Here is a 13,179-nt window from a genome sequence, read left to right on the forward strand (position 1 = left end):
TCAACTGTACTTCGTTATAATCGAAAATTTTTAGGCTTTTGACATATGGCTGCACAGACGTACACTAAAAATACCATAGACGGCTATGCTGACAAATGTAGCAGTCCTTAAGTGAGCAAATGCTGCTCGCTAGCTGCTTGATAACATCAAATGTAGAAATATGGCCTATTTTGGACACGTAGTAAGGAGAGAACGATATAATATTCTTCAACTTATTATGATGGGTAAAATCGACGGACGTAGAGGAATTGGTAGAAAACAGGCCTCTTGGTTAAAGAATATCAGAGAGTGGACAGGAATAAACAAAGCAGGACCTCGATTTTTGACCCTTCGCTTCTTTATCGATCATTCGCTTCTGTACACTAAACAGATAGGAAGCGAATACGTTCGATAACGAACCGAAGAGTCAAAAGTCGAGGTCCAGAGCAACTATTTAGAATAGCTGAAGGCAGAGACAGTTTTGCCATGTTAATCGCCAACGTCAAGGGGACATAGGGCACGTTAAGAAGAAGAATATCTCATTTCTTTTAATTTGACAAAAGTTGTTACTTTTAATGTGTAACTTAATATGTTAATTTTTAATTATACGTTTTTATTTTTTTAGACCAAATACCAAATGCCTTGGAAATCAGTCCTAACATCACCAGCCTTTTTGGCAATACTGGTGGCTCACACTTGCTCCAATTGGGGCTGGTATATGGTACTCATCGAGCTTCCCATGTACATGAAAAATGTCTTACGTTTCAAAATATCCGAAAACGCCATTCTGACTGCACTTCCCTTCTTATGCATGTGGTTGTTTAGCATGATCCTAAGCAAAACTTTGGACACTCTGAGAGCTAGGAAGATCATAACTACAACGATAGCCAGAAAAACTGCGACTGGATGTGCCAGTATTGTTCCTATGATCTGCTTCATTGCGCTAAGTTATATCAGTTGTCAGAGGGCGGTAGCAGTTGTGCTTATGACTATTGCGATTATGTCTATTGGAGGAATGTTCTGTGGATTTTTGTCCAACCATATCGATATCGCACCAAATTTTGCTGGAACCTTGATGGCATTGACTAATACTGTTGCAACTATTCCTGGAATTATTGTACCCGTATTTGTAGGAAAACTGACTGAACATGATGTAAGTTCTATATACATATATTTTTAATTAACCCTGTTGAAATATCAACATACTTTTTTGCTATTTTTGTTTCTTCTCGTATACTTAAATAAAATTTCGCTGACCAAAAACTAACTATCGAACAATAGAACTCTTGTTTGATATAATATTGTTAAAAATGAACAATACGTGTCGTCATAGAAAACTCTAAACAATAAATGCGTCGACAAGACTGGTCGAATACTAACAAGATACTTTTTTACTACAAATTGCTGGCTTGCAATTCGATACTGACTGCCTAAATATTATAATTGCAATGCCTACCAAGTTCTCAGTGGCGGCTCGTGATTTTTACAATAGGGGAGGCTATACCTAACTGTAAAATATCTAGACAAATTTGCACTAGCAAAAAAATGCGCCAAAAAATGTAATTTAAGGCCCCATTTTTTAAACATTTTTTATTTACATTTCATAATATCATCCTAATTCATAATTTCATGATATCATATCATTTTAAAAATAGTTAGTCTAATTGTAAAAGTTTAACACCAAAGTTTGTGTCGTTTATTTGTTAACAATTCCATCTATTTGTAAATAGATACCTCGCATATCAAAATAAATACAGATTTGAAGTTTTGCAGTCCATACATAATGAAGCTTCAAATTTTTTAAGATACTCAACTGAATTTTTTTAATTCTAAACGCAGCCTACTGCGAATTCAAAAACACCATAAATTACCGATATTTTGCTTTGAGTTACAGATATCGGAAAAAGTTATTTGAGCAAGTTGTTCCAATTATTATTATAGCCCCACATACCAAATTTCATAACAAAATTCGCACTTTTAGATTTTTCATTATTTTTAGTCAGGACCCTAAAATTCGTTGTCCCGAGACGCACGCAACGGAGCCGAGAAGCTATTCTGCCTCCCTTGGTATATCTCCGGGCAGCGTGTGATGGCACCGTATGATGGCACCGTAGATGCCACTGTTAGGAGACCGGGTCTCCTTAAACGCCTGCTGCGCTGCACGGAGCATTAGCAACGGAGACTGTTGGGCTTCTCGGCTCCGTGCTCCGTTCATGCATCTCGGGATAACCCAGGGTCCTGCCTACAATAATATGTAATAAAACTGAGACGCGATCATGCGTTCTAATGCTAATGCTCCGTACGTATGGATAATTAGTGATAATATGGAATTTACACGTTGTATAATAGTGAGAGTTGTACTTGTTGTTTTCGCGATTCATGATAAACAAAACAGTGTAGAGTGTGTAAAAAATTTATGGGGAGGCTGAGCCTCCCTTGCCTCCTCTGACGAGCCGCCACTGCAAGTTCTATAAGTAAAGTAGGTAAAACCAAACATCTTTTGAATGCATTATACCCGGGATTTCTGAATACAATTAGGTATACAGAATAATTCCATTATGAATAGATATAGAGAAACCTATGTTAAGCCACAAAAAATTATTTGGTGATTATTGCAGAAGATGGCGGAGTTATTGCTGTATCGTGTTAACAAATAACATATCACTTATAGCCCGATCAAAGAACAATCTGACCCCAAAAAAAAATAAAGGAAGGATGAAAATTTGGGAATAGGTAGTTGAAATTGTCTATTATGATATAAGAAAAAGTTTACAATTCTACATCTCCTCCATATAATACCCCCTCTCGAAGATGAAAAATATACATTCAAAACAAGCCCCGAATTGGATAAAATGACTAATTCTAAGCAACTTTTGTTCTATAGAGTTTTTTCCCTAAGTCGATATATTTCGAGTTATTTGCAAGTGAATATGTTCATTTTTAACAGAAAAAAACATGTTTTTGGACGGTTTTTCGGAGATAACTAAAAAAGTAAGTATTTCAGTGAAAAAAATATTGTTAGCAAAAATATAGCATATAAAAAACTGAAAAAAAATGGTGTATACTGGAGGTCTGTAGATTCAATAGAAGCAGAGTTGTGCCTAATGAAAAGTAGGTTCTTCTTCATCAAATTCCAAATCGAATATTTCAATGTGAAATAACCCAAAAACGGAGCACTTTTCGGGGAAAATTCATTTCAACTTTTTTAAAGTGTTTAAAAAAAAAGGTTTATTTTTGTTTTTAAAAAAAACTTGTAACATTAAAAGTAAGCGAGTTACGCTCAAAATATTGTTGGTAAATTTTATTTTTTGGTAAAAAAATCGCGAAAATCACCCCTTAATTAGCATTATAAATAAATTTTATCATTACCACTTCACAAGTTACTTTGCTTATGTATTATTTATATGATCTGTAAGTTTCATCGGTTCAAAGTGCTTATCTTTGAAAAAGCTGTAGTTAAAATGGGTTGAACGAGTAACTAATTAATAGTATAGGCAAATTTTGAACAGCCATAGCAAAATTTTTGTCTAAGAAGAAAACAAAAAAGCAAAAATATTCAGAAAAGCAAAACGTACATTTTATTACTCTTTAAGATTTGTGGTATTACTAATAATTTTTAAGTTAATTCCATGAACAATTCCATTTTTTTTTCAAGATTTAAAAAAATTATTTATTTTAAACCCAATTTTTTTTAATGAGAACTTTGTACGTTGAAGTAAAGTAACTTGTGAAGCGGTAACGATTAATTTTATTTGGGAAGCTAAGTAGGGGGTGATTTTCGCGATTTTTGTACCAAAAAATAAAAGGGACCAACAAAATTTTGAGCGTAATTCACCTATTTTTAATGTTAACAGTTTTTTTAAAAAACAAAAATAAACCCTTTTTTTAAACACTTTAAAAAAGTTGTAATGAATGTTCCCCGAAAAGTGCTCTGTTTTTTGGTTATTTCACATTGAAATATTCGATTTGGAATTTGACGAAGAAGAACCTACTTTTCATTAGCTACAACTCTGCTTCTACAGCGTCTGCAGACCTCACGCGTACACCATTTTTTTCGATTTTTTATAAGCTATATGTTTACTCAGAATATTTTTTCGCTAGAATACTTACTTTTTGAGTTATCTGCGAAAAACCTGTTTTTTTTTTGTTAAAAATTGACATATTCACTCGCAAATAACTTGAAAAGTATTGACTTAGTGAAAAAACTCTATACAACAAAAGTTCTTAGAATCAGTCATTTCATCCAATTCCGGGCCTATTTTGAAAGTATATTTTTTCACTCCCGAGAAAATATTTTTCACCCCGTATTTCATAATTTTTGTAAAATGGAGGGGATGTAGAATTGTAAACTTTTTCTTATATAATAATTAGAGTCCGGATTTCTAAGCATAATGCTTATGGTAAATAATACAAGCAGGACTATTTTCTTTTTAAATACGAACGAAATATGCAAAAATAAGTCATTTTGACAGCCCTTTTTTATGCTTTTTTGCTTTTTTTAAAATTATTATGCCTTTTTTGAATTCTTGTGCTTATTTGGTGCTTTTTTATATACTATTATCATTTTTTGCATTTACGAACAGCAGAAATTTAATTTAGATCTATGTAGTGCAATTTTGGATTCTGATCTCCCTTTAAGTAAATTGCAAAATGAAAGTTTTAAATCATTTTTGGAAAAGTACCTACTATCGAAGACATGTGCCGGATGAAAATACTCTGCGAAAAAATATGTTATTTGCATTTAAAATAAAACCAGCAAAAAAGTAAAAACACTAGTGTGACACCATTACATCTGGTTTGCTGTGGACAAGGCTACGTATATTTGTGGAAGATACGTCGCTAATTACCTCATAGGCGTACTTCACGAACAAATCTTGACGAAGAGCTATTTAGTGTGCTCAAAAGAACTAGAAGCAGTAAATAACAATACAGTTCCAAGATTCGTAAATAACGCTTTAACAAATTTTTATCTTATTATATATTAATGCTTTTCAACGCTGCACCATATATGATCAAAACGGCATCAAATCTTAAAGTATTTTATCCAAATCTAATTCACTGTACGTGTCTAGCATACGGCCTGAATCGCGTTGCTGAGACTATACGGCTGCAATGTCCACTTTTTAATGAGTTGATAAAAAATGGAAAAAAATTTCAATAAAGCTCCTTTAAGGGTGTAACTTTTTAGAGACAGATTCCCTAATATTCCATTACCACCGGAACCAGTGTTAACTCGGTGGGTTAAATGGTTAGATGCAGCTTTATACTACGCCGAATATTTAAAAAAAATTTAAAAACGTCATATTGGAACTTGAAGGGACTGCTAGCAAATCGATAAAATAGCAACTTTTGTTCTGCGAGTGAAACAATAAAATATTTGGAGAAACAGCAAACGTCATTAGTTGAGTCGATCCAAAAAATAAACAGTTTTGAAAACAAAATGGAAGGTATCCCTGGAAAAATTGGTGAGATAGTATTAACAAAATTCAAAGATGTATTAACAAAAAACGAAGGATTTCAAAAAATGAAGAAAATATTTTCAGTTTTAAATTGAGAAAACGTTGAAGATATAAATATGAATCCGGCAGTTGTGGCAAAGTATAAGTATATACCGATAACCATTGTGGACGTTGAAAGAAGCTTTTAGATATACAAAAATGTTTTGAGTGATAGGTGCCGAAACTTTAGGATGGAACATTTAAATGAGTAATTAGTTATTTCATGCTTTAAACAAAAATGATATATTTTCCTTCATCTAAAGCGTGTCGATAAAAATTAGGTTAAAGCATTTTTGTTTCAATTATCTATTTTTTTTTGTTTATTCTATTTTATTATTAAATTTATAATAGGTCTTTACTAGTTCTTAAGCTAAGCCTAGAGATAATTATATATATTCTCTTTAAAAAAAATGGTTTGTCAAAATTTATATGCTTATTTCCATGCTTTTTTGTATAATAAAATGCTTTTTTTCGTAAAATTGTTATGCTTTTTAAGCGCTTTTTTGCGTTTCTTTATGCTTTTAAATCCGAACTCTAATAATAATAGACAATTCCAACTACCTATTCCCAAATTTTCATCCTTCCTTTATTTTTTTTGGAGGTTTTCGTAAAATTTTGTGTTCCCTGATCGGGCTATTACCGTTTAGTGGTCATTCTGTTATGCCATCAGACCGAGACTTTTCTCAAATTGAGCAGTGCCGGCAGTGCGAGAGAAACCGTACATCAGATATTTATTCGCTAAAAGTTTGGGTAGACAATAGCTCTGTTCGCAGAGACAGTCGATGACTGGTTTCTGACTCATTCGCATGCGCAATTCTGTTTTTAAGCGCTTGAAAGCGGAACTGCGCATTCGAATCAGTCAGAAAGCAGTCATGGACTGTCTGCGAACAAAGATATTATTAGGAAAGCACAAATTAAAAGAATCCTTTTGTTGTTAAGCAGATGAACAATATTATTTTTGCAGTCTAAACCTTAAATGCAAATAATTGTATTTAATAAAAATGCACGTTTTCCTGTATGGTTTTTATGGTAACAAGAGTTATGGTTTTTAAAGTTAAATTAGTAGTATTTAGATTTCTTTAGAACTGTAAACCTTAATAGGTATCTCAGCTTTCTTATTTTGTGGCTTACCGTTATGTTGAAATCATCATCATTCTCTTTGCCTTATCCCTATGCGGGGTCGGCTTCCCTAATTGCATTTCTCCACACAATTCTATCTTGGGCCATATCAATGTTAATCCCCTTTACCAACATGTCCTGCCTTATCGTCTCCCCCCAGGTCTTCTTTGGTCTTCCTGTCCTACTCCTTCCAGGAATCTGCACTTCAGCTATTCTTCGTATTGGATGGTTAACGTATCGACGTTGAACATGACCAAACCATCTTAACCTATGCTCTCTCATTTTGGCATCAATTGGTGCCACACCTAGACTTCCCCTAATATACTCATTTCTAATTTTATCCTTCTTTGTCACTCCACTCATCCATCTAAGCATTCTCATTTCTGCCACATGCATTCGCTGTTCCTCTTTCTTTTTCACTGCCCAACATTCAGTTCCGTACATCATAGCTGGTCTTATGGCTGTTTTATAGAATTTTCCCTTCAGCTTCATTGGAATTTTTCTGTCACACAACACACCACTCGCTTCTTTCCACTTCATCCATCCAGCCCTAATTCTACTGCATGCATCTCCATCTATTTCTCCATTACTCTGTAATACCGATCCTAGGTACTTAAAACTATTGCTTTTTACAATCATTTCACCATCCAAAGATACCACTTTATTTGTAGTAGCTCCATCTTTAAATGAACATTCCAAATACTCTGTTTTTGTCCTACTAAGTTTTAAACCTTTTTCCTCCAGAGCTTGTCTCCACTGTTCCAGTTTTTGTTCTAAGTCTCTTTCACTATTTCCTACTAACACGACATCATCAGCATACATTAAGCACCATGGAATGTTACCCTGTATTTTCGCTGTTATCTGGTCCAAAACTAATGAGAATAAATACGGACTAAGCACAGAACCTTGATGCAATCCTACTTTCACATGAAATTTATCAGTCTCTCCCACAGCTGCCCTAACACTAGTCGTTACTCCCTCATACATATCCCTCACAATCTTTACATATTCACCAGGGACTCCTTTCTTATTGAGTGCCCACCACAGAATCTCTCGAGGAACTCTATCATATGCTTTCTCAAGATCAATGAATACCATATGAGCGTTTGTTTCTTTACTCCTGTATTTTTCCATCAACTGCCTTATAATGAAAATTGCATCTGTTGTTGATCTACCCTGCATAAAGCCAAATTGATTCTCGGATATTTCGGTCTCTTCACGTATCCGTCTATCAATTACTCTTTCCCATATTTTCATGGTGTGGCTAAGCAGTTTTATAGCCCTGTAGTTTGTACATTGTTGTATATCTCCCTTGTTTTTGTAAACAGGTACCAGTATACTGCTTCTCCATTCGTCTGGCATTTGTCCAACTACCATAATTCTATTAAATAGACCTGCTAGCCACCATGTTCCTGTCTCTCCCAATGCTCTCCATACTTCCCCAGGAATATCATCTGGTCCTACCGCTTTTCCTTTCTTTATTTTTTGAAGCGCTTGAGCCACTTCCTCGTTGGTTATTTTGGTGACCATTGCTGCCACTGTCTCCGTTGACTCTACAGGCTGTCTGTCAAATTCTTCATTTAATAAGCTGTCAAAGTACTTTCTCCACCTCTTTTGGACATCCTTTTCGTGAACTAGTATTTTATTATTTTCATCTCGGATACATCTAATCTGATTAAAATCTTTTGCTTTCTTTGCTCTCTGTTTGGCTATTTTATATATCTTCGTTTCGCCTTCCCTGGTATCAAGTTGATCGTATAGGTTTGAATACGCTTCTGCTTTAGCTTTTGCTACTGCTACTTTCGCTTCCTTTTTGGCGACCATATAGTTTTGAAGATCTATGTCCGATCTGGTTTCTTGCCACTTTTTATATAATTTTCTCTTCTCTTTTATTTTTCCTTGTACTTCATTTGACCACCACCAAGTCTCTTTATCCTCAAACTTCTTTCCTGACGTTTTCCCAAGTATTTCAATAGCCGTCTCTCTAATAATATTGGCCATTTTTCTCCAAATTGTGTTAGGGCTTCCTTTCATGTTGCAACATATTTTTTCTACTATTCTTTCCCTGAATAGACCTTCCTTCTCATCTTTTAGCATCCACCACTTGATTTTTTGTGGTCCTCTCCGATATTTTTGTTTAGTTTCGCTTTTTACTTCGATGTCCAGAACAAGCAGCTTATGTTGTTGGCTTACTGTCTCACTAACTATTACCTTGCAGTCCTTGCATTCACGTATGTCTTCTTTCCTTATCATGAAGTAGTCTATTTGGGATTGATGTTGTCCACTTTTGTAGGTAATAAGTTGAGTTTCTCTCTTTTTAAAGAATGTGTTAACAATCTCCATATCCAATGCTGTTGCTAATTCTAGCATGTCATCTCCAGCTTCATTTCTAGTTCCAAAGCCTAATCCCCCATGTATTGTTTCATATCCTGTCTTGGCTTGGCCCACATGTGCGTTGAAATCACCTCCTATTATAACTTTCTCCTCCGCTGGAATATCACTCAGTACGTCACCTAATTGATCATAGAAAGCTCTTCTTTCATTCTCACCCAGACCTGTTTGAGGAGCATACACACACACAACATTCAATACCTCTTTATCAATTACAAATTTCACTGACATCATTCTATCACTCGTTCTTACAACTTCTACTACGTTATCTTTCATTTCACTATCAGCAATTATACCAACTCCATTTCTAGTGTTACTACTCCCTACATACCAAAATTTATATCCATCACCTAGTTCTTTCGCCCTTTGTCCTTTCCACCTAGTTTCTTGAATACAAGCAATTTGAACTCTTCTTCGTTTGAGCGCATCCACTAACTCCAGACTCTTACCTGTAAGACTACCAAGATTCCAAGACCCTATCCTGATTTTTCTAACCTGCAATGGTGTTCCCCCTGAGATAGTCCTCACCCGGAGATCCGAATGGAGGCTCATTTTACTTCCGGAACATTTTACCTCAGGAGATGCCATCATTTCAGTATAAGTTTTTATTTCGTTTGGAGAAGGTCTTTTCATTATTATGGCCTGAAAAGATTTTTGGATATTTGATGCCCGAATGCCTTTTCTATCAGCACCATAGAAACTGTTACCATAGATTACCGTTATGTTGAAATAATATCTTCAATTATACTATTATGTTTAATTCCCATTATGAAACTATACAATATACCTCCTCATTTAAATACATTCCAATCCTAACAAAATAATTCTTTATTTATTTTTAGGAATCTATAAAATCGTGGAGAATAATATTTTGGACTACAGTGGGACTATATATTGTAGAAATTTTAGTATATATGATATTTGGTTCTGGAGAAGAACAATCCTGGAACAAAGTTGAAGATGAAGCCAACGAAACTCAACCGCTGAAACCAAAGAAAGAAGAATTAAAGAAAAAGTTAAGTGCAACCGAAAAAAGCTCACCTTAATAATGTCCAGAATCATAGGCTATTTTCAAGAAAAATTACTTTAGTACACTAGTAAAACATGATATGACAAATTATGCAGCTTTTGCCTACATTACTATTTCTGAATATGTTTTTAAAGCCACTTTACATTGGGGCCATCTAAGACAATAATACTTTGTGGAGTGATTATCAGCATCATCACCCAACCCTTTGTGTCCACTGCTGGACAAAGGCCTCCCTCATTTTTGTCCATTGTGCTCTATTTTGAGCACTTTGCATCCAATTTCTTGACATTTTCTTGAGATCGTCAGTCCAACGAGTAGGGGCTCTTCCTCTACTTTCTTTTGTCTAATCTCGGCCTCCACTCAAGTAATCTCTTCGTCTACATTTCATCACTGATTCGGGCGACGTATCCGGCCCAGTTCCATTTCAGTGTGCCAATTCGGGAAATTACATCGGTAACTCCTGTTCTTCGTCTTAACTCTTCATTTCTAACTCGGACACGAAGCAACTTACTCAGTATTGACCTTTCCATTTTCCTTTGAGCTATTTGCAGCGTTTTAAAAGTTGTAGATGTCAATGTAAATGTTTCGGCACCATAGGTCATCACAAGCAACACACATTGATCAAATGTTTCACGTTTTAAAGAAATTGTTATAGACATTTGTCGCTTTTAAAGATGTCTTTGAGTTTTTTATAGGCTGCCCACGCTAAGTTTATTCTTCTTCGTAGTTCGCATGTTTGGTTGTCTCTTGTGTCTTGGAGTGATTATATTGGTGTTTATTTTAAAGAAAATTAATTTTTTGTTTATCTCCGCTTTTGTACCTTTTAGTACCTCGTACATAAACAAAATAAACATATCTAAAGTGAAAACAATCGCAGTAGATATAGAAATCTCAGAGTTTTATAATGAAAAATTTTAAGCAGTAATTGCACGAGAGCTCTAAAATTATCGATTTTTATCCTGAGTGACGCTTTGACAGTTTTAATTTCACGACCCGAAGGGGAGTGAAATTATGTCGAAAGTGTCACGAGGGCAAAAATTCGATAATAATTTTAGAGATCGATGGTAATTCGCTCATTATTTCATGACTAAAACTCTCTTTTTAAATCATTTTAACTAATGTTTTATTGATATCTTCACCTGAACATTTGCTAAACCTGTTTCTTGGTGTTCTCTGTGATAAGTTGTAAAACATTAATTGTCATTAATGTCAATGAATGTTCATTTTTGCCTAGTAACGAAGAGCATCTGACGTAATGTTTGACGACGGGATATTATCAAAAATTATCGCTGTGATTTTTATTTCTGTAGCTTTCTATTGGTCAGAATCTCCTATGAATGAAATAATCTAATTAAATATTAATAAGACATAGCCATAGATGGTCGTTTACTGATCAAAATTTAGTATTGATCTGATATAGTGTCGCAATGTAAAGTGGTTCTCGATGATTTTTAAATTAGGTCTGCAATATCGACTGATGCTTTTGATGTCAATATAGAGTTAAGTAATATACACACATATTCAAAAGTCTGGGTCTTCCTATCATTATCATCATTATCATTATCATCATCATCATCATCATCTGTCAACCTGACCAAATATGGCTGCTTCATTTCTGCATTTGATCTCTTTACTTATTGGGTCTAGCTGGTCTGTATTACAGCATCCTAGATATTTAAACTGAGTAACTCTCTCAACGTTTTGTGGATCTATCTGATCTGAAGGGAAGCATTGTCCTGAGGTTGGCGACTTTATTTCATAAACTATGTCTTAGAAGCATTTAGAAACGCATTCAGAACATATAAAACAAGTTGATTAAGATTTTTATATCTAGGACAATCTTACTGATAATTATGTATAAGTACCATTTTTAAATTTGGAGAAAAAAAATATTTTGCGTTAATGGATTAAAAAGTCAATTATTTTTGCTCGGTTAAATTGGGAAACCAATCGAATGATATTTTTTAAGCCATTTCAGTTTTTAAATACCTTTGAATATTTTCAGGTGAAAAAAGTTTTTGTTACCATATTGAGTTTTATGATGATACAATAAATAATTAATGTACAAAAATAATGGTCACATTACATTGAATTACGTATGAATTAAATAGGAAAACCAAGACTAAGATACAGTTTTGTCCAAAATATATTTTTACTATAAGTATATAACGAGTCTGAACTTAGTTTTTACATACCTACAAATAGTATTATAGAATAAGAATTAATTGTTAGACAAATAGAGAATTATTTTAAGACGTGTTAAGAGAGTTTTAGTATAGTCTATTTAATATCTATATTTAAGTTAATTATGTAAGTATAGTCCTAATAAAGTTTTTAATTTAAAATGTTTATATTTTCAATGAAGTAATAAGTAACTAAAGAGATAAAGGAAGAAAACAAAAAATTAAAAAACGACGTGAAACAATTACAGGACAGAATGGAAGAGCTGAGAAAACAAGTAAAAAGAAAAGTTTGGTTATATCTGATTTAAAAATAGATACAAATTATTATAAGAAACTAATAGAAGGCATGAAAGCATTCATATCACAAGAACTGCAGGCGTAAATAAAACTAGAGCCAACAAAAATAGGAGAAATAGGCATAAACCTTCACGGATACAATGGAGGTATTAGCTGGAGGCTAAAAGGAAATACAGAAAGAAGTAATTATAATAGCAAAACAAGGAAAACAGACCAAAATTTGTTATAAGCATATTATTATTGGTAAAACGCATTATGATAGACTTCCTCGAGAGATTCTGTTGTGGGCACTCAATAAGAAAGGAGTCCCTGGCGAATATGTAACGATTGTGAGGGATATGTATGAGGAAGTAGCGACTAGTGTTAGGACAGGTGTGAAACATACTGATCAATTTTATGTGAAAGTAGGATTGAACCAAGGCTCGGTGCTGAGTTAATTCTCATTAGTTTTGGACCAGATAATAGCGAAACTACAGGGTACTACATGACGCTTAATGTATGCTGGTGATGCAGTCATCATCATCACCATTATCATCATCATCATTTGGCTCTACAACTCTATGTGAGTCTTGGCCGCGTTTACTATTTCCCTCCATTGTTGTCGGTCCTGAGCAGCTATTTCCCATCGCTGTACTCCCATTTTGCGTAGATCGCTGGCTACTGCGTCCTTCCATCTCTTTCC

At 34.2% G+C, this 13,179-nt stretch overlaps 1 protein-coding gene across 3 annotated transcripts in view; it reads left to right on the forward strand.

Annotated features, from left to right (window-relative positions):
* The window catches only part of LOC126889846 (sialin), an 84,852-nt gene extending 72,490 nt beyond the window's left edge, over positions 1-12,362 (forward strand). For all 3 annotated transcript variants that reach the window (XM_050658531.1, XM_050658530.1, XM_050658532.1), the window contains 2 exons: positions 605-1,132; positions 9,830-12,362. In XM_050658531.1, the coding sequence (XP_050514488.1) occupies positions 605-1,132; positions 9,830-10,033 (732 nt within the window). In that variant the 3' untranslated portion in view covers positions 10,034-12,362. The remainder of the gene's footprint in view (positions 1-604; positions 1,133-9,829) is intronic.
* The last annotated feature ends 817 nt before the right edge of the window (positions 12,363-13,179 follow it).

The sequence above is a fragment of the Diabrotica virgifera genome, chromosome 8 (assembly GCF_917563875.1).
Source record: "Diabrotica virgifera virgifera chromosome 8, PGI_DIABVI_V3a".
Lineage (NCBI taxonomy): Eukaryota > Metazoa > Arthropoda > Insecta > Coleoptera > Chrysomelidae > Diabrotica > Diabrotica virgifera.